Source organism: Phyllosticta citribraziliensis (genome assembly GCF_038025025.1).
Source record: "Phyllosticta citribraziliensis strain CPC 17464 chromosome Unknown J3D65scaffold_13, whole genome shotgun sequence".
In the NCBI taxonomy this organism is placed as follows: Eukaryota; Fungi; Ascomycota; class Dothideomycetes; order Botryosphaeriales; family Phyllostictaceae; genus Phyllosticta; species Phyllosticta citribraziliensis.
This window is the reverse complement of record NW_027117350.1, coordinates 621,424-640,376: the sequence shown is the minus strand read 5'-3', so window position 1 is coordinate 640,376 and position 18,953 is coordinate 621,424. Positions and strand designations below refer to the sequence as shown.

The 18,953-nt window shown below is 56.0% G+C and overlaps 7 protein-coding genes across 7 annotated transcripts; 5 read left to right on the top strand and 2 right to left on the bottom strand.

The window, feature by feature from the left end:
• Window positions 1-421: 421 nt before the first annotated feature.
• Window positions 422-1,054, top strand: J3D65DRAFT_607017 (cytochrome b5-like heme/steroid binding domain-containing protein; the record flags this gene model as incomplete). The annotated part of the gene is made up of 3 exons (XM_066798476.1): window positions 422-437; window positions 493-523; window positions 580-1,054. The coding sequence occupies 3 exons, from the start codon at window positions 422-424 to the stop codon at window positions 1,052-1,054; spliced, it is 522 nt and encodes a 173-aa protein (XP_066650846.1).
• A 1,082-nt stretch (window positions 1,055-2,136) lies between these two features.
• J3D65DRAFT_136812 (acetyl-hydrolase) lies at window positions 2,137-4,022 on the top strand. The gene is made up of 2 exons (XM_066793945.1): window positions 2,137-3,904; window positions 4,019-4,022. Exon 1 carries the CDS (start codon window positions 2,228-2,230, stop codon window positions 3,815-3,817), a length of 1,590 nt encoding a protein of 529 aa, XP_066650845.1. The 5' UTR covers window positions 2,137-2,227; the 3' UTR covers window positions 3,818-3,904; window positions 4,019-4,022.
• Window positions 4,023-5,354: 1,332 nt separating this feature from the next.
• On the bottom strand, window positions 5,355-7,590 carry J3D65DRAFT_136815 (acyltransferase). Its single transcript, XM_066793946.1, has one exon. The coding sequence runs from the start codon at window positions 7,358-7,360 to the stop codon at window positions 5,627-5,629; it is 1,734 nt and encodes a 577-aa protein (XP_066650844.1). The 5' UTR covers window positions 7,361-7,590; the 3' UTR covers window positions 5,355-5,626.
• Window positions 7,591-11,909: 4,319 nt separating this feature from the next.
• On the top strand, window positions 11,910-13,455 carry J3D65DRAFT_136707 (uncharacterized protein). The gene is made up of 3 exons (XM_066793943.1): window positions 11,910-12,742; window positions 12,792-13,135; window positions 13,185-13,455. Exons 1-3 carry the CDS (start codon window positions 12,293-12,295, stop codon window positions 13,216-13,218), a joined length of 828 nt encoding a protein of 275 aa, XP_066650843.1. The 5' UTR covers window positions 11,910-12,292; the 3' UTR covers window positions 13,219-13,455.
• Window positions 13,456-13,557: 102 nt separating this feature from the next.
• On the top strand, window positions 13,558-15,121 carry J3D65DRAFT_639504 (uncharacterized protein). Its single transcript, XM_066801715.1, has 3 exons — window positions 13,558-14,112; window positions 14,183-14,505; window positions 14,564-15,121. The coding sequence occupies exons 1-3, from the start codon at window positions 13,727-13,729 to the stop codon at window positions 14,989-14,991; spliced, it is 1,137 nt and encodes a 378-aa protein (XP_066650842.1). The 5' UTR covers window positions 13,558-13,726; the 3' UTR covers window positions 14,992-15,121.
• On the bottom strand, window positions 15,080-15,642 carry J3D65DRAFT_639502 (uncharacterized protein). The gene is made up of 3 exons (XM_066801714.1): window positions 15,511-15,642; window positions 15,322-15,418; window positions 15,080-15,195 (listed from the first exon to the last, which is right to left on the bottom strand). Exons 1-3 carry the CDS (start codon window positions 15,576-15,578, stop codon window positions 15,127-15,129), a joined length of 234 nt encoding a protein of 77 aa, XP_066650841.1. The 5' UTR covers window positions 15,579-15,642; the 3' UTR covers window positions 15,080-15,126.
• J3D65DRAFT_639499 (biotin-protein ligase) lies at window positions 15,296-18,127 on the top strand. Its single transcript, XM_066801713.1, has 4 exons — window positions 15,296-15,748; window positions 15,801-16,440; window positions 16,485-17,093; window positions 17,145-18,127. The coding sequence occupies exons 1-4, from the start codon at window positions 15,712-15,714 to the stop codon at window positions 17,983-17,985; spliced, it is 2,127 nt and encodes a 708-aa protein (XP_066650840.1). The 5' UTR covers window positions 15,296-15,711; the 3' UTR covers window positions 17,986-18,127.
• The last annotated feature ends 826 nt before the right edge of the window (window positions 18,128-18,953 follow it).

Below are 18,953 nucleotides of genomic sequence, written 5' to 3'. Positions count from 1 at the left end.
CACTCGGATAGGAAAACGTGTCAAACGCTCGCAGGCCGTTGTGGTTATCCGGTAATCCGGGAACAGAAGAGACTAGCAGCGTTCGATGACCGATCGCGCCGTAACGGACATGTACGAACTGCCGATGGCTTTGTCAAATGCAAGTCGAGGCGTTCAGTTGTTGTTGGGCTGCTAGCTGCAGAAGAGAAGGAGGAGTGCATGGCCACAGCTTGTGCCACACGGACGATCCGCCACAACCCCGACTCCTCCGCTCTGGCAGCTCCAGGGCCCGGTTATGCTCCGGCCACGACCCTACTGCTCACCTCACCGGACCCCACACTCGGCCCATTTATCCACCACTACTTCAACCTTCTGTCCAGCACTCCTTCTCACCATCTGTCCCGCTCTCCCATTCCTCCTCGTCCACCCGCCCCGCGACACCATGGCTGACAGCTCTGGTGAGCCCTGCCCCATCTTCTAACATGCGTCATGCTCATACCCGCGCGGCAACAGATTCCCATGCTGCTCCTCCGGCCGCTGAAGCGTGAGTTGCTCGAGCTCCAGCACTCTAGCTCAGCCTTCGTCTGACCCACCACCCAGCCAGTCCGTCATGACGCCCATCAACATGATCCTCCTCTCGCTCTTCGTCTTTCTCGTCTACCTGCGCCTGCGACCGAAGACGCCTGCGGCCCTTCCCAAAGCTCCCGCCCCCGTAGTATTTCGCACATTTACGCCAAAGACACTTCTCCCCTTCAATGGCGAGGAGGGCAAGCCTGTATACCTGGCGGTGCGGGGTCGCGTCTTTGACGTCACTCCAGGCCGCAACTTTTATGGTCCCGGCGGTCCTTACGCCAACTTTGCCGGCCGCGATGCCAGCCGCGGTCTAGCATGCGGTAGCTTTGACAGGAGCATGCTTACGGAAGACTTGGATGCCCCACTGGACAAACTCGAAGATCTCGGCGACGAAGAGATGGAGGCGCTGATGGGCTGGGAGGAACGCTTTTCGGAAAAGTACTTGGTCGTCGGCAAGTTGGTTCCCGTGGGGAGCGACGAGGCAAAGAATGCCGAGCCTTGAGCGGGGTGGTACAGGGCCATTACAGCATAAAGGATGTGATATGAAGCAAGCGTACTCGGCATTCGTTGGTAGCAGGCTGTTACCATAGCTTTGGTCCGGTGGGTCATTTATGGTTTTTTGAGAGCCGCTCGCGCACCTTGACGGTCTTCCGTGCTCAACACTGGTGATCAGGCTGGCGATCTTACTGGCCAGTTTACGAGCGATTTTCCACCTTGGGTTGCCGCGAATCGCATACTCGTTGCGATCTAACAACTTCCAGTATTTGTGCGTTCGGCAACTCGCTATCCGGCATCACGTAACACAGAGCGAAATTTCCTATGATTCACGAGCACTCCAACCAAGCCATGGCTTCGAAGCATTGGAGGCACTTGGATACCAACGTGCGTAAGGCGCATTGGCGTCGGAAAACGAGTTTCCGAGACATCTGCAACGGTGAAGCTTTCTCGCCTCTTTTGCCGCAAAACGCACGCCATCTTTACACCGAGTGAAATCAGGTGGACTGAGCTAGGCCGTCTTTCTTTTGTCGCCGTCCGGCTCCTTGCCTCCTTGTGGTGTATTCTTTTCCCTAGCATTCCCGTTCCCGTGGTCATTCTCGGCGCCACGTGTAGCGAAGCTCTAACAGTCGCTTTCTTCGAAACCGCCCCAATCCTATTATTGTATCAAAAGTTGCAGCGGTAGGCTGAGGCTGAAATCGCTGACAAAAGCGTTCAAGTTGTCAGCGGCGCCCAAATCTGGTCAGCGCCCCGCCTGACAGAGCCTCCAAAGTCATCACCAGTCCGGAGCCTTATCTACGTGCAGAAGCTGATTCAAGCGTGGTGCGCCTGCCATGGGAGTATAGAAAAAGCAACCAATAACTTGCAGCCTGGGCAAACACACCTTTGCATTGGGTTCGCGAATGCCTTGCCCCCGAGGGCGCTGGGCACTCGCCGAGCCGAGCCGTCGATGATGTAGTCGGTGGCCTTTCTTTAACTTGGTTCGGCGACATGGTCATGCCCCGCAACCACACAACTTTCTCCCAACTTAACCATTCGCCGTACGCACGTAGAGAAAAGCTTCGCCGCCCGGTTGCTCACATATCATTACATGTTTCCCTTCGCGGGCCTATCTTTGTTGACAGTTCTTAGGTAGGCTGCCTAGCTCAGGTGTCCACCAAGACGACTTTGAGCCTCAAAAATGGGTACTCTCCTGACTGTTGCTATCACCTTGCCATCAGTGGTCAAGGCGACTCTGCTTCACTCACTTTCGCTCTCCTCGACATCTTCCAAGTGGGACATAAAGACCGCGCTGCTCGTCACCTTCCTCCGCTCTACATTCGACAGTCCGGTCAAAAAGTCAATCACCGACCTACAAAAAGCATGGGGGAGGAAGATACCCATCAAAGGCAATATGTGGTGCAGCCGCGCAACCATCAAAGCACCGCCCGAAGACCACGCCCGCCAAAAGCTGCTCCAGGTGGTGGAGGAGCTCAAAATCACCGGCAACGAGACATATACGGTGCCTGACTCGGTGGACATTACAGGAGAATGGCATGGTCTTCGGGCAGGCGTCAAGTCCGATACTCCTGAGCCGAAAGACCTCTCCGAAGAAGCCAAATATGAAAAGCTCATGGCAGAGACAACTTCTGAAGCCGTGGTGCTCTATTTCCACGGCGGCGCCTTCTTCATCATGGACCCGTCAAGTCACAGAGGCATCACAGGGCGACTTGCCCCCCAAATTGGCGGCCGTGTCTTTTCTGTTCGCTATCGTCTAGCTCCGCAGAATCCGTTTCCGGCTGCTCTTCTCGACGCTTTCATTGCGTATTTGGCGCTGCTTCATCCGCCGCCGGGTTCGATGCACAAGGCTGTTCCGGCTTCGAAAATCATTCTGGCGGGCGACTCGGCTGGCGGAAATCTGGTACTTGCCCTCACACAATTACTGCTTCAATTGCATCGCAAAGAGCGGGAAGAGCAGGGCAGCGCTGACGCCGTCCCCTCCGTCCGTTTCCACGGCGAAATGGTGTCTGTTCCCCTCCCCGCTGGCATATCTCCCTTCTCCCCGTGGACAGATCTATCACGCTCTCTGCCCTCGCTCGTTGAGAATACGCAGTACGACTACCTGCCCCCGCCAGACGAGCTATCGCAGCCCAAAACCGGCTCCGAAAAGAGCCCTACACAGATGCTGAAAGAGCGCCATCCTTTCCCCAAAGACGAGGCATGGCCAGCCAATCCACTGCGCACAGATCTCTACGTCGACGGCAGCGCGCTGCTGCACCCGCTGGCGAGCCCGCTTGCAACGCGCACGCAAAACTGGGCCGGCGCGCCGCCCACGCTCTTCGTCGTCGGCCAGGAGCTGATGCACGACGAGATGAGCCTCGTGGCCAAGAAGATGGGCGCCGGCGCCGGCGTCAAGGTGCGCTGGGAGCAATGGGAAGCCATGCCGCACGTCTTCTGCTTGATTCTGGGCGAGCTACACCCGGAGACGATTGGCCGCGCGGCTTTTGAGCGCTGGGGCGCGTGGGCGAGGCAGGTCCTGTCGCTCCCGTCGACACAGGTGATGGAGGTAGGAGACGACGACATTTTGACTGGCGCCGTTGAAGTCGCTGCAAAGACGTTTGCCGTGCGCGAGTTGCCGGGCGGATTGGACGGCTTGACGAATGTGAGTGAGGAGCGCGCTTGGGAATTGATGCGCGCGGCCCAAGAGCGGCTGGCTGCGGCCAATCCTCCCACCAGAGGAGTGGAAACGCAACAAGGGGGTGGAGGGGGTGCGGAAGTGCCTGTGCCGTAAGAGGCTGAGAGTGCAAGGCAAGCGAGCGTGTTGTCTCACCACACCGAAGATGTACTTGGAACGACGTTATGTGACAAATGCCCTACTGTATGTATCATATTTTGTTCGTCTATGGAGGATCACTGTTTCCCATTCCATAGTTTTCCAAATGCCAAAGTGTTTCCACGAACGGACCCGCCTAACTACATTCTTCGGTCTTAGGAGTTCAACACCGGTGATTTTGCGCATCCTACGGCTGTCACCTTCCTCTCGGCCTCTATCAAGTCAGGCCCTATTGCAAGTCCGCCGCACTCCATTCACAGCCAGAGATCGCTGCATTCTTGGGCACCGCCCGCAACACAAGTCCTCAAACCAAACCAGACCGTCGAGCAACAGAGACACGCACCATGGACGTTGATCAATCCCTTCGCATTCGCATTCATCCACCCATTGTTTTTATTTGTCTGTACTTTTGCATTCATCCCTCGTCTTCGAGATTTCCATGCCACACCATTGAGAAATTCCATCCCAAATGCATCTCATGTCGGCGATGAGAATGCCACGCCGTACCCTGTCCGTCCGTGGCCATGAATTTGTCATGTCCGAAATGCTGACCATGCCTTGCCACATGACATCGAGACAATGGTGCAAGGTGACCGGCCGGATTAAGGCCCTGCATCGCCACTGTTGCCCCCTGAGCCTCCTTCTCGTCAACGGGTAGAGAGTCGCGCGATTCGGGGGGGGGCGAGATTATGACGTAGCTGCATGTCGCGCTCTGGAATTAGGTACTACCCATCAACCCAAGCTCAAGCGATTCGATCGTCGGAGCGAATATGGAATGACGACGGATGGAATGACGACGGTGCTGCCTGCGTGCTCGACTGCTTGCCTGCGAACCTCGACTCCTGAGCACTGATGGACAGGCAGAAGGCTGATCGGCGGCGGATTGGCAGGAGAATTGGAATCGATTGACCGTTGGTGGCCAAAGTAGATGCGTTTGTTGCCCGTCTGTTTTATTTGCCGAGGGGGGATTGATTGGCTGCGTCCGCCAACGTGGCGAGCTTTGTGCGAAAGTGAGCGTGTCTCGACAGGCGATGCGGCTGCGTCTTCGGTCTGCCAATGAAGTGAGCTGTGCTGAGAAAGACGGGAACACACACGAAAGTACAGGGGAAAAAACTGATCAAGATGTTTGTCTTCGTTTCTTCTTTAATCGCAAAAAGACACTATCGAATAGAAAGCTCCCTCCCAGCAAAGCGCCGTCGGACTACCCCACACTAATACTATGATGTTAATTGGCAATATCCAAAACTACCACTCCCCCTCTTTTCAGCCAGTCGACGAGTTGCGCGCAGTGAGTAATGGCAGCCAAGTAGGCAAGATGTTGTGATGTTCGAAGTCCGGTCCGGGTATGTATGATGAAGAGGTATTTTCGGGAAGAAACGTCGACCCCCCAAAAAAAGGCAAGGAGAAAAAGAGCAGGGTTAAAACAAGTTGCCGAATGTAGAGGACGGACCTGAATAAAGAAAAAACAATTGAGACGCCAGATTGATGCATTGATTCTTCTCTTTCGCCCACCATCGCTCGCTGCTGCTCAATCATCATCATCTCACTCTTGCTTGCGTGTCCTTTGGACCGCAGCACGCTGCTCCACCCATCATCATGAAACTTTGCCAACTCTTCTTTCATCAACCCAAAAAAAGCAAAACCCAAGGAAAAGAGACTTGTCTAGGAACGCTGCGACATCCAACGGAATGATGATGAAAAGAGATCGGAGAATCTGGCGCCGCCTCGGCGCGGCGCGTCGTCGTGTCGTGTCGTGTCAAGTACGGCTCAGCCACGCCCCGTAACCTTATTTTCGACCCACCGCGCAAACTTGACGCACGGCACGTCGACGAAGCGCCAGAACAAGTCGGCCGCCCAGATGCTGATGGGCAGCACCATGGCCCAGCCCAGGAACAGACAAAAGGCGAACATGTGCGGCCCGACTTCGCCGCTGTCCGTCACCTTGATAGTCTCGTCCGGCCGGTCCGGAGGCGGAATCACATCCTCCTCGACGTAGCGCCCAGCCATTCCCCAAATCCAGCGCATCAGAATGTACCCGAGACTGTGCAGGATCGGGCCGTGCACGAGGTAGAAGGCGTAGCTGATCTTGCCGAGATATTGGGCGAGTGGGGTTTGGAACGGGCGGCGTAGTACGGGCGTGTTGTTGATGGCGTACAAGGTCAAGACGGCGCCGACGCTGTGCCAAAATCGGTAGTACACGAGGCTGTTGCGCAGGTTCTCGGGGATCCAAGTTGCAAGGTACATGAAGCCGGGAGTGTAGGCGCCGAATTCGTCCGGGAAGGACAGCACGTAGAGACCGGCCACAAAGACAGCGAAGTTGAACCAGACGCGCTCACGAGCAAAGCGGTCGAACCAGGAAATCGTCTCGGCTTCGGCGCTGGTGCTAGGCAATGTGGGGTTCGGCGGAGGAGTGCTTCCAGCGGGAGCTTCCCAAGCGCGGGTAATGAGGTCAATCTCGGCAATCAAGGTGCCACTGAGGAAGAGGACGATTTCGAAGCGGTTCCAGCGGCTGCAGAAGACGATTAGGGTGGAAATGAGTGACAGTCGCCAGAATGTCTTGGCTCGCGCAAGGCACACCAGAGTAAGGAACAGGACCATGCTGGCGCGGAACTCGAGTGGGATCGTCCATACGTGCGGGTCGTATAGGTTGTACCATTCTTCCCAACGGGTAAAGTCAATGTAGTTCCGGACAAAGTTGACATAGTGCCACCATTGCTCCCAGAGAGTGGGGAACCAGACCGGGTGGTGCTCGACAAAGGACAGCGTAACTCCATCGAGTGCTATGCGTGTGGCCTTTTTGAAGAGATCCAGCCGAAGCGCAATGAAGACCATGAAAGTGCTGATGACGGTTGGGATGAAGAGACGCAGTCCACGACGGAACACGGACGAGGACAGTCCTTGAAGCATCGAATCATACTGTTTGGTGCGTATTGCGATCAGTGGCTTTCGTGATAGGACGTATCCGGACAGGACGAAGAAGACGGTGACCATGGCGCGCCCAGCGTATAGGAGGCGGATGAATGGGAGCTGGTGAAGCCATAGGTTGGTCTCTCCGGTCGGATCGACGCCGTAGCCGCGGTACGAAGTCGGCGTGTAAGTGAAGAGAAAGTGGAAGTTGAAGACGAAGAAACACGCAAAGCCACGAACACCATCGAGGGTCGCTAGGCCGGTGGCGTGTCCCGCGGGGGCCTCGGCGTGGGGGAGAAGGAAACTCGGGAGAATTGGACCAAGGCCTTTGCTGGCGAGAAATCTCGTCATGTCGTACAACCGGCGGGCCCGCGACCTGAAGAAAGCGCGGAGCTTTGCCTGGACGGTGGGGGAATCGTACAACTTTTCGTTGAAGGAGAACTCGGACGAGTTTTGGAAAGGAGAGGACGGCCAGTGATCGTCACCAGACTCTGAGCCCGAAGGCACACGGCGGTAGTCGTGCAGCATTGGGGCTGCTTCCTCGCCAGTAGGTCCGCGAGGGTTCGGCGGGCGATGAGGCGAAGGCGGGGACATCTGGGAGCAACAGGCTTTAATCGAGAGAGGGTGAGGTGTTATGGAGCGGGACGAGAGACAAGAACGTGCAGAAGCAAGGAGGAGATTGATTCATGAAGGGATGCGCAGGCTTGGATTTGCTCGGGTGGCTCGACGGCGACAGTGATAACAACCGACCTCAGGGTTGCCGGATCAGGGCACAAAAATTACTGGCGTCCCCCTGGTCGCGAAAATGCAGCAGTTGGAGAGGGCAAAAAGGGGACTGGAGGGCGCCGCGGGCGTGCGAATAAAGGGCAGCCAGCAGTCAGCTCTAATTGGTGGTGCAGGCACGGATTCCCAGCAATGCATCAGATACAGGCGGCCGGCGGGCGATTTGGGTCATTAACGTTTTGAGCTTGAGGCACACCATTCAATGATGCGTTCCTCGGCAGGGCTAGAGCCATCGTCTGCGTCCGTCCGTCCAGGTCCAGCGACGGGACAATGGTGAAATTGACCCAGGAATGGCATGCCGCGGGGGAATGCGAAGAATGCTCGTCAAAAACATACCAAGTCGAGGACGGAGCTGGCGAGACGGTCCTTGCCACAGACCGGGAGATCGACCGACAGGAGGGGCGCACCATGGCTCGTCGTTACAGCAGCGACATGGCACGTTTAGCACGCTCCTGGGCTTCCCGGCTCACTAGGATGCGCCAGTTGCCGGGGCGTCGATTGAGTTGGCCGCGGGCCCACGGCGGCCGAACTGTCCTGTCTTTTCCTGTTCTGACCAAGCCAAGGGGAAAACGGCGCGCTGGCAGCCAAGCGGATGCCGGTCTGGGCACAGGCGGGTCGTGGTGTTGATGACAGTTTGATGGTCCACGTCCACGCAGCGCAACGCCTGTCGTGGTGTGGTGTGGTGTGGTGTGGCGCTGACTCAGCTCGCTTCGGTGCGTCCGGTGCGCCCTTGACCTTCTCCCGTGCTCCGGGCCCGACAGCTTCCTATCCTTTCCTCACTCCCCCCGTCGACCTCTTCTGGGTATCCCTTTCTGGCCTGCATTCGCCTTTGCTATGCGCCCAGAATTCTCAACATCGTCGGCGAAACGCTGCCATCACCGGACTCGTTCTGGCCTACTCCGCCACCGCTCCTGCAGAAACAACAGGGCGAGCGACGGCTTCAGCAAGCGACTTGACAGTTTCTGTCATGGCAAGATGTGCATTTGGAGCCATACCTGTGATTGATACATCACGTGGCTTCATCTGAGACACTGTGCCACGTCTCGACGTCCTGAACAGGTCTCGAGCTTCTTTCAACCGCGTCCACATTTCACCATTTCCCGGGTTCTGGCCAAGCGACATGACACCGACTGGTCACGTCTCATCCGGCCTGTACCGAGTCCAATCAAATCAGAGAGACCCGAGTCCACTGCACACTCAATCGTGCTCACTTTCCAACGCCTCTGTCCTGCCTTACGTCACAAGTGGGCTGGAAAGCTCCGGCTTAATTCAAGCTCACAACGGCTCGAGGCTTGCCGTACCGCTGGATGCTCAAATTGCCTACTCCGAACAGCCCAACAAGCCATGTCCGTAGCTTGGCAAGCCCGGCATTGATGGACCTGGACTGGACTGGACTGGTCGCCATTCCGAGTCGAGTCCAGCACCTTTTCAGCTCCTCGGATTGTTTCTCGAAGTTCCCCTTTGTTTCTAATTCTGCTTCGTGGAATTCACGCCTACCAAGCTCAAACATTTGGCTCTGCTTGGGCTGCGAGTTTGAGAAACCTTTGCTGCCGTGCCTGCGTCACCCTTTGGGCAAAGCCGCTCGGCTCGAGCAAGCCACATGGTACGCTGATATCAAGGTTATGGCGCCGCTCCCATGCCGCCACCTTGCAATACGCCTGGACTGTTCGATACCCCGTCTGGTGTGCTTTCTTGATTGACGACAACTGTCACAGTCAGCAAGAGCTCCTCTTACAAGCCTCGGGCAAACCATCTGCAAAGCACCCCGTGTCGCGGCCTGGAATTTGGTCCCCAAAGATGCACAATTGCCCAGGCTGTCACACGAGGTCAACTCTGACCGGGTGTTTCTTCGCGTGTTCGTTTGGTCTCTTCATTGTTTGAAAGAAATTTCAACCAAGCATTTCGCTTGTTGGAGCTGACAAAACGGCATGCATCAAGGGGTGTCAACCTCGCTTGGCCATCCATTCCTCATTCTTGTCTCTCGCTATCTGGATGCCGAGCACTACCGCCACACAACCCCTGTGCCCCTGATGGAGATGATGGGACACCGGTAGTATTGCTGCATTAACCCCGAGAAATTCAACTGCCGAATAGGAGAGTCTTGACGACGTCGTCTCGATCTACGAATTTGTCCGCTGTTTTGCACTGGCTTTTCGCACCGACGATGCAACACCTCCCCAATTCGCCTGGTGCGAACTCTCAACTGATGGTCCAGCTAGCTCCGAGTCTAAGCAATCTGATTGGCCCTCTCCATATCGTGATCGACATCGCTGATTGGCGAAAGACTCGCGAGTAAGCTAGACAAAGAAGCGCAAAACGTGCTTCTGGCGCGTTCCATGTCTGCATGCTGGGAATCTGTGTTTCAGATGGTGCATCGAAACAACGTCGAAGGTCAGGCCTCATCGTGCCAAGCCAAGCAGACAAAGTCGTGGTTTGCTGGCAAATTCAGGATTTGTGAGTTGAAAATCACATTTTTCAGGCCACAAATCTGAAGACGGGAGACCGTTCGTGCATACCCCGCGCTGAATGGGCACTTAGAGGCTCGTGTCGGCGGGATCGATCACGGACCTCCATCTCCACCGCCGTTGGAACATTTCGTTGTGGTGACAAACGTCAACGCGAAGCATCTTCCACACGTCGCCATCATGCGCGTCTTTGGACAGTGACCGACTTTCGACACTGACGATCCATATTCAAATCCCCGAATGAGTGCCCCTGAGCAGCCTTCTCTCTTGTTTTCAGTCGGTCGAGCAAATACCCCTCTCAGTCAATAACAACGCCAGCGCTAAAAGCTTCTTTCTGTCCGATGGACGCCGGCTTCGTCGGGACGTGATACGACATTCAAGAATCCTGCAACGGAGTCTCTACCTTATTCCTAATCACGAATGTTCCCTACCCTCATATGATCTACTGTTTGAGATCAACTCAGTATGCTCGCCAGAATGGGTACGTCCCATGCGCATGAGCGACCAAAACTTTTGGTCAGTCTTTGAATAGGACGAGCCTTGTTACGAGGCCAAGAATCGGAAAGGTTAGCCGTGGTCCCACATGCTGACGTTGTGGCCTCCACACCTGGGTTGCATTTTCACCATGCCCAGCAGCAATTTTTCGATGAGATGCCGAAACTTGCGAGTCGAGGGCCACGAGTTCTTCGTAGGGACTGGGAGACTAGGCAAAACATTTACTGATGTTACCGCACGATCCGACGTGCGCGATCGGTGCTCCCACAGCATTGTGGTGTTACAAAGGCAAAGCCGCCTTTCATGTGGTCGCGGGGTATTTCAAGCTTCAGATCCTGCGCCCAAGTCACCAAATCAGCAAACAAGATTCAATGTAGACAGGTCTGCCAATAGCAACTACGGAGCAGCTCACACCTCGACTTCGGGGACGAAACGTTTTCCAACTCGTTTTTCAAAACATCACGACACCAATACGGCAGCATGAATTTCCGGGATGTTTACGTTCACCAGCCTTTGACTTACCGATCCTCTGTCGTGTTTCTTTTGCTCGGCTCGAGAGCGACTTTGGGGTATCGTTACCCGATGCCACCGAATAGCTCCTGTCGTCTTCTTTTCAACTCTGTCGGAACCGAAGTCGATCAGGTGCATTGTGCCAATGTCAGTCCAGCCAAGTCTGTTGCCGAAGAAATGGTATAGGCATTACCTAGCAGATAAAGGGCAACTCGCCCTATACAGATGCAACCTCACCGTCGCTAACACAACGCCTTTCGGCTAATGTCCCCGAGGAAAGCTTATGACAGTCACAATGGACTCCGCGACTGTCACTTAGCACGATGCTACAAACAGCTGGTAATTCGTACGAGAACGGGCAAGATAGCACGACACTCAAACACGTAGAGCAGTCGATTGTCGCTCCAGACTACTTCTTTTGGATGAAAACACCGAAAATGTTTCAACGCCGTACACTTGACCCCCAAATCCCGACGATAGCGACGTACCCACGGTAAACGGCTCATAGAGTATAGCGCCACTTGAAACGCACCTCTGAGGCTTAAGCAGCCACCACCAGCGACCAGGTGGAGAAGGGTCTGGATGGCTGCTCCAATGAATGAGGCTGTTCCTGCGGCTAAACAGATGTGGAATATAACCTTCTTTGGTGCGATTCCAGCTGATTGGGTGCTGGTAGCCACAGCAGAAAGGCGGCCGGCGTACCTGGCAGAATCCCTTCCCTAACTCGATTGATTCTTCAATCGCGCTTGACAGCGTCGCAAGCCGAATTGCGGGGGACGACCTGAGCGGACCACGTGCGCACTTCTCCGCCTGTGAAAAAGGAATATGGTAGCATTCACAATGATCTGGCGCTCGCAAAGTAGGAAGGCGGTCGAAACGCCGAAGTGACGTTGGTGCTGCCCCTCCTGACGGCAGTGAGTTCACGACGCAGGGAAACCTTGCATTTGGAACCCGCCTCCACAATCGAGGAAATTATTGCAGTGCAGGGCGCCTAGGAGAGAGTTAGGATGTTAATCTGCATGACAGAGTCGCGCGGCCTTTTGCCTACTCAGCTGTGCGCAGCTGGTTGGCTGCTGGATGATTCCACTTATGTCAGAGTGCGCAAGAGCGGGTATTTCTAAAGGCTTTGGAAGCCACATCTTTCAGGCCGTTAGCCGACAATTTGCGCAGCATATATAGTATCTGTCAACTCTCTCTCTTTTACCTCAAAGCCTGGTGTTGAACATCGCAAGTCAATCCTTTATACCGTCATTCCTTTCTACATTCCTTCAACATGATTTTGAGCAGAGCAGTCTTTGTGCTCATCCTCGCCCTCCTGGGCTACGTCAGCGCTCAATGCTACGAGCAGCCCGGCGGCGGTGATCGCCGTCCTGTTGTGCGAGTAAAAGACAATGAAGGTGGAGTTGTTCGATCCAGGCCTCAAAACAAGCAACCCCCGCCCGAGCAGAAGCCGCCCCCACAGCAGCAACCTCCCCCTCAAGGTGGTGGAAACCAAGGAGGCGGAGGCGGTGGCGGAGTCCGAGGCGGCGGCGGCGGCGGCGGAGGAGGAGGGCAAGGTGGCGGCGGAGGAGGAGGTCCAGGACCAAAGGGAACGAAGGGGAAGAATGAGGGACCAGGCTCCGATTTGGGACGCATCAAGGTCACCATGACGGTATACGGTTCCAAGGACCAGAATGGCTCCGGCAATTGTGTTAAGAAGCAGGCCTGCGGAATCTTTGCCAGCGTGAGTATCACAAGTTCTCCAGCACTTCAAACTAAACTAATGATCACAGTCTGGATTTTCTGCCGCCGCCTCCCAGAACATTTACGGTGCTGGTGCTGGACAGGGTACTGGACCAGCCTGCGGCAACTGTTGGAACGTCACCGCCGAGCAGGACAGCTCAAAGAACCCGCTCCCTGGTGGTCCCAAGACCATTACTGTCGTCGTCGACAACCTTTGCCCACCGGGTGGAAACCCAATTTGCGCCATGCCCGACCTCAAGTCTACGAACCAGTACGGAGCCAACGCTAACTTCGACCTCTGCTCGGACTCTGGAGCTCAAGACGCCATGTTTGGTAGCGGCAGCAGCATTGGTCTCGGAATTGGCTTCGCTGAGAGGGTGGACTGTGCGCTCTGGTAAGTCTTGACAGTCCTCTGGCCGGGGTTCTCATCTAACAATGTAAAGGCAAGGAAAGATTGATGGACAGGCATGGAACTGAGGTGGATAGCGGCATCTGGTGGTAGTGATGATTTTCTTCTCGTGGTTAAAACGCTTGATGCCTGACGACTGGTTTTGTTCACTTCTTGACGCCGACTCCCACTTTCCTGTACATTTGAAGCATGTCTCGTCAGCGCAGGTTGCCGCTGGTGTGGACCAATGTTAAACTTTCCCCCTGCTCTGGAAACGAAGTGGACAAGACGTACAATACGCGGACTTCCAGACTAGCCTATGACGTCAGCTGCTTGACGGTCCAAAAGTTACACTACAGCACGGTCGATGTGGGACAGAGTGAAAGCCGAAGTAGTACACTGGTGTCTGCAAGGTACACTCTACATGAAGCAAGCCGATTTTGAGCCTTGACTGAAGGAAGGAGTTGTGCATTTTTTGCACCACAAAATTGTTAGTTCCGTCAGCGCCAAGCTTCTTCAGGATGCCTTCACGCCCTGAGTATCCACCACCTGTGTCCAAGCTCCTTGCATCCAACTTTGTTGCAACTCACGGCCAAGATGCCGTCCCATAGCTCGGCACATGCTTCGCGACACCATACACACCGATCGCGTTCGCGCTCCCCGCACGCGTCTTCGCACCACCGACATCGTCGCGACCGCTCGCGCTCTCGCTCTCCCCATCGCCGTCACCACCACCGCTCCCACCATGCCAGTCGCATCGAAAAGTCGTCCCGCGACAGCCATGGAAGACATGGCAACCCCAGCGGCGTCGCGCCGTCCAAGCCTGTTTCTCTCCCGCTCAACGCGCGAAAACTATCAAAGCACGACTACGCCGCCTACAGGCCCATGTTCGCGCTATACCTAGACATTCAGAAACAAAAAATACTCGAGGACATGGACGAGGCGGAGATAAAGGGGCGCTGGAAGAGCTTCGTGGGCAAGTGGTGAGTGCAAACACCTCGACCGCGCATGTAATGCCGCTCGGCGTGTCGGGACGACGGCTGACGCTGGAAGGAATCGCGGCGAGCTGGCAGAAGGCTGGTATGACACGAATACGCTGCAAAAGGCGATTGATTCATCACCTATTGCCGAGGAGGCTGCGGATCACGGCGCTGCGACGCGCTCGTCGGACCAGGCGCGCAGAGCTTCGCCTGATTATGGCGCGGGTCGAGCGGCCGCTGCCGCCGCGGTCTCTTCACATGGTCAGGATTACGACATGGATGAGGAGGACAGCGAAGATGAATATGGACCTGCTGCTTTGCCTGGACAGGTGAGCACACGAGCCAGCAGGGTGGGTCCTACTGTGCCACGGCTGGATGATTTGGAGATGCAGAAAGGTAGGCCAACATCATATATACGGATTTAAGAGCGTTGAGGCTGACAACTGGGACCTAGAATCGCGAGAAGAAGAGCAAGAAGCCCGCATCGAAGCACTCCGCGCCCAGCGCAAAGCAGACCGCGCGCAGCAGAAAGAGCGTCTCGAAGAGCTCGTCCCGCGCGCAGACCCCGGAAGCCGCGAGCGGCAGCTTGAGAAGAAGATGGACAAGACGGCGGCGGTGCGGTCGTTCCGCGAGGCCAAGTCGCCCGGTGCTGAAGAAATTCGCGAGTCGGACCTCATGGGCGATGACGTGGATACGTTGAAGGCACGGAAGAGGGAGGAAGAGCGCCGTAAGAGCGAGAGGGAGCTGAGACGAGAGGAGATTATGAGGGCCAAGGCTGCGGAGAGGGAGGAGAGGATTGCGGAGTATCGGTCTCAGGAGGATCAGACTATGGAGATGCTCCAGACGCTGGCGAAGCAGAGGTTTGGAGGAGGCGGTTATTGAGATTTATTCAGAGCACCTGCATGGTGGCCTGATGTGAGGTACCCGCTTTCATTCTGAATCTTTTCAAAGCGGACCAGTATTAGAGCAATAGAAATCCATCCTCTGGATTGAAAAGAGGTTTTGCATTTGGAATCTCTAAGTATCCTTTGATGAGGTCCTCTGCTCATTGCCATGCCGCTTCCAACATTCCCTAAAGGCCTCCATCTGTTGACCGAGTTAGCTAAAGACGTCGTGGTTGATGCTTTGGTAAGCAGGAACCACAGCTCCCCGAAAACCGCAAGCGATTGAAGCCGGAAAAGCTGCAGCCCCAACAACCCGCACCCCGCGCACCTCGTTCTTGCAGGCTCGCCAGTCCTTCTTGTCGTAGTAGCAGTCGGTCATCTTTGCATTCTCGACCGAGCAGCCCGTGGAAAAGATTCGTTTGTCCCTGTAGGGGCCAAGTCAGTGTCATCAAGAGCTCGGGGACCGTGAGCGAGCAACGCGGCGGCCGCGGAGAGGAATTGATCGGTTGGCACGCACCAGTCATCGGGCTCGTCATCGTCGTCGACTTGCGACGCAGCTTCCTGTCTCTTTTCCTCGTTGGACATTTCTGCAACGTGTTGCTCGAGTCTGTTGTTTGCTTTCCCGTCGTTGTCCTGCTTCGTCGACGCGGGTTTCGGTTGAGGTTCGGAGCCGTTTCTGTCGCCACCAACGTCGTCTGCTTCTCGTCGGTCACGCACCATGGCGAGCAAACGTACAAATGTGCTCGTTTACTCCGGTGAGTACTAGTCTACAGGTCTATCGAGTACACCCAGCTCAATTTTGACCAGGCAATGGCAGTACTATTGAGTCTGTCCGCCACTGCACGTGGACTCTCCGCCGGCTCCTCTCCCCCAACTATGCCGTCATTCCGGTCGATGGATCTGCCATCGTCAAGGAGCCTTGGACCGCCTCGTGCGCTCTGCTAGTCATGCCTGGCGGCGCGGACCTTGCCTACTGTCGCACTCTGGACGGAGAGGGCAACCGCCGAATCAGCCAGTACGTCAACCGCGGCGGCAACTTTATCGGCTTCTGCGCCGGTGGGTACTACGGTTGCAGCAAGTGTGAATTCGAGGTTGGTCACAAGGGAATGGAAGTCGTTGGTGATCGCGAACTTGGATTCTTCCCTGGCATCTGTCGCGGACTCGCCTTTCCCGGTTTCGTCTACCATAGCGAGGCTGGCGCCAGAGCTGCCGAGTTGAAGGTGAATAAGGATGCCTTGAGTGCGGGAGGTGCTGTGCCCGAGTCTTTTCGATCCTACTACAATGGTGGTGGCGTGTTTGTTGACGCTGAAAACTTCAAGGACCGCGGCGTTGAGATTCTTGCTAGCTACACGGATGACTTACACGTTGACTCTGGAGAGGGCAAAGCAGCAGTTGTGTATCGCAAGATCGGTGATGGAAATGTGATTCTCACTGGACCCCATCCAGAGTAAGTCTAAACCATTCAAGCAAGATTGTGCTCTAACGTCACAGATTCGCTGCCGCAAATTTGAGCAAGGGGGAGGACGTCCCTGAATACGTCAAAAAAGTCATTGAACCCCTGGCGCAAGACGACAAGCAGAGGGTGGACTTTCTCAAGGCTTGCTTGACAAAGCTAGGCTTGAAAGTCAATCAAGAACCACAAGCGGTACCGTCCCTTTCCCGCCTGCATCTATCATCCTCCAAAGCATCAGATGTGGCCGAGATTGTGTCGTCATGGAACGATATAATCACGCTTGAGGACGGCGAGGAGCACATCAAGGGGGAAAATGATACGTTCCACCTTGAAAAGCCATCTCAGTGGTCCATGAGCTCGCTGGCCAAAGCCGTCACATCCATCCTCCCCGGCTCAGGTGATGAGAGCAAGACTGATGAAGAGTCTACCGATGCCGACAGAATCCTCGACTATGACAAGGTCGTCAAGCGGCTCGTCGCCCACGAAACGGAACTCCCATCTACCAAAGAAACGCCGTATTGGAACCACCATGCATTTTTCGCCAACCTCGAGAACTACAATCGCATCGATAAGAATCCAGACGCCGCATTCGGCAAGTATCTCCTTTACGGTGAAGTCGTCACCAGCACCAACACGATCCTCGAAAAGTAGCTTGCCTGACCCGATCCCTTGAGCTGGCTTGTACTGACTGAAGGCAGAAACCCCAAACTTCTCAAGCACCTCCCGACTGGCTTCACCGCCACAGCCACAACTCAGGTAGCCGGTCGCGGGCGCGGTTCCAACGTCTGGGTCTCGCCGCCAGGCTCGCTCATGTACAGTGTGGTGCTCCGACACAGCGTCGCGCTCTCATCTACGGCGCCCGTCGTCTTCGTCCAATACCTTGCCGCGCTCGCCACGGTTCACGCAGTGCAAAGCTACGAGCCGTCCAACGCATCCTACAGCAAACTCCCCATCAGGCTCAAATGGCCCAACGACATCTACGCCCTCGACCCGGCGTCACCATGCTTCCCATCGCCTGGGTCCGGAGCCGAAACGCGACCCACGCCCAAGCCCAAAGACTACGTCAAGATCGGCGGCGTGCTGGTCAACTCGTCCTTCCAGGGCTCCGAGTACACGATGGTCGCCGGCATCGGCGTCAACGTCGCCAACGCGGCGCCCACCACGTCGCTGAACGCGCTGGCGCGCGCCGCCGGGCTGGCCCCTTTCGCCACGGAGAAGCTGCTCGCGCGCATCCTATCCGTCTTCGAGGCGCTGTACGCGCGCTTCTGCCGCGAGGGCTGGGCCGGCTACGGCGGCAACGGCGGCGGCAATAGTCTCGAGGCGCTGTACTACGCGGCCTGGCTGCACGGCGGGCAGGTCGTCGAGCTCGAGGCCGAGGGCGGCGCGCGCGCTCGCGTCAAGGGCATCACGCGCGATTGGGGCATGCTTGTTGCGGAGGAGTTGGGGTGGGAGGACCGCCCTACGGGGAAGGTGTGGGAGTTGATGAGCGATTCGAACAGCTTTGATTTCATGAAGGGCTTGGTTAGGCGGAAGACGTAGTGTGCGAGGAGAAGTGCGAGCGTGGCGAGCGAACTAAGCTTGCTAGAAAGCAAATGGACGGATAGATTGGTGGATGTATTGGTGGGGAGCGACCGTCCTTGTTTCTGTAGTCAACAAAATGTATCATTCATGAATTATGCACACAAGATGAGCTGAGAGGAGCATCCCAGAGCAACATGAGAATTAGCCACGACTCACTTGGCCTTAATTCTCCATCAACGACATAGCGCAGCACACACAAACAACAAAAACCACTTGCGCTGCCGCACTCGGGTTCGCTTTCCAGTCTTTGCTTTTTGCGGTTCGCCGACGACGTGTTGTCAACGCAGTCGCAGCCACACAGCCACGCCCGCCACACCTGCAGCCTCGAGCAGTCTTCACGCAGTGCAGTGGCTCTCGCTGCTGCCCGACCGCAGCCGTGGCCGAGGCAGCTCGAGGCAGAAAAAAAAAAAAAAAATCAGCAAAGGAAGCGCCGTCATGTGGTTGATTGGTCGTCTATTTCCCTGTCGAGTGGGCGTCTGGCGCCCGGAAAGTGTCTCTTCATGTGTTCTTTTACGAGAGGAAGAGAGGGCCCTGGTACCTGGTTCCTGGTACGTGGGCAGTGGGAAAAGACAAAAGACAAACATGACCCGCTGATTGGGCGCGTGAGGCGGGATTGCGGCTGGGCGGGCCTGTGGTGGAAGGAGAGGAGAGGAGGGTAGAGAAAACGAACAAGAGTTGTGGCTTGGGGGGACAACTGGCAAGGCGGAGGGAGGCGTCCTACTCGTGAGTGTTTTTGAGCCAAGGGCGAGTGGTGAGGCGCCGGGCTGCGGCTGCGGCTGCGGCTGCAGCGGCGGCGGCGGCGGTGGTGGAAGTCACGCGAAGAAGCAACGCGCAGCAGCCAGCCGAGCACATCATGCCCAAAGGCCAGACATCGATGCATCCAGACTCTTCATGGTGGAGGGACGGCAAGTGTGAAAATTGATTTT

Excerpts from the sequence above, each read along its gene's own strand:
- J3D65DRAFT_136812 (XM_066793945.1), top strand. The coding sequence starts at position 2,228 with ATGGGTACTCTCCTGACTGTTGCTATCACCTTGCCATCAGTGGTCAAG.
- J3D65DRAFT_136815 (XM_066793946.1), bottom strand. The coding sequence starts at position 7,360 with ATGTCCCCGCCTTCGCCTCATCGCCCGCCGAACCCTCGCGGACCTACT.
- J3D65DRAFT_136707 (XM_066793943.1), top strand. The coding sequence starts at position 12,293 with ATGATTTTGAGCAGAGCAGTCTTTGTGCTCATCCTCGCCCTCCTGGGC. Across the intron at positions 12,743-12,791 it reads CCTGCGGAATCTTTGCCAGC|TCTGGATTTTCTGCCGCCGC; the intron begins GTGAGTATCACA and ends TAATGATCACAG. Across the intron at positions 13,136-13,184 it reads AGGGTGGACTGTGCGCTCTG|GCAAGGAAAGATTGATGGAC; the intron begins GTAAGTCTTGAC and ends AACAATGTAAAG.
- J3D65DRAFT_639504 (XM_066801715.1), top strand. The coding sequence starts at position 13,727 with ATGCCGTCCCATAGCTCGGCACATGCTTCGCGACACCATACACACCGA. Across the intron at positions 14,113-14,182 it reads AAGAGCTTCGTGGGCAAGTG|GAATCGCGGCGAGCTGGCAG; the intron begins GTGAGTGCAAAC and ends TGACGCTGGAAG. Across the intron at positions 14,506-14,563 it reads TGATTTGGAGATGCAGAAAG|AATCGCGAGAAGAAGAGCAA; the intron begins GTAGGCCAACAT and ends ACTGGGACCTAG.
- J3D65DRAFT_639502 (XM_066801714.1), bottom strand. The coding sequence starts at position 15,578 with ATGTCCAACGAGGAAAAGAGACAGGAAGCTGCGTCGCAAGTCGACGAC. Across the intron at positions 15,419-15,510 it reads GATGACGAGCCCGATGACTG|GGACAAACGAATCTTTTCCA; the intron begins GTGCGTGCCAAC and ends TGGCCCCTACAG. Across the intron at positions 15,196-15,321 it reads GGCGAGCCTGCAAGAACGAG|ATGGAGGCCTTTAGGGAATG; the intron begins GTGCGCGGGGTG and ends CTCGGTCAACAG.
- J3D65DRAFT_639499 (XM_066801713.1), top strand. The coding sequence starts at position 15,712 with ATGGCGAGCAAACGTACAAATGTGCTCGTTTACTCCG. Across the intron at positions 16,441-16,484 it reads CTCACTGGACCCCATCCAGA|ATTCGCTGCCGCAAATTTGA; the intron begins GTAAGTCTAAAC and ends CTAACGTCACAG. Across the intron at positions 17,094-17,144 it reads ACCAACACGATCCTCGAAAA|AAACCCCAAACTTCTCAAGC; the intron begins GTAGCTTGCCTG and ends GACTGAAGGCAG.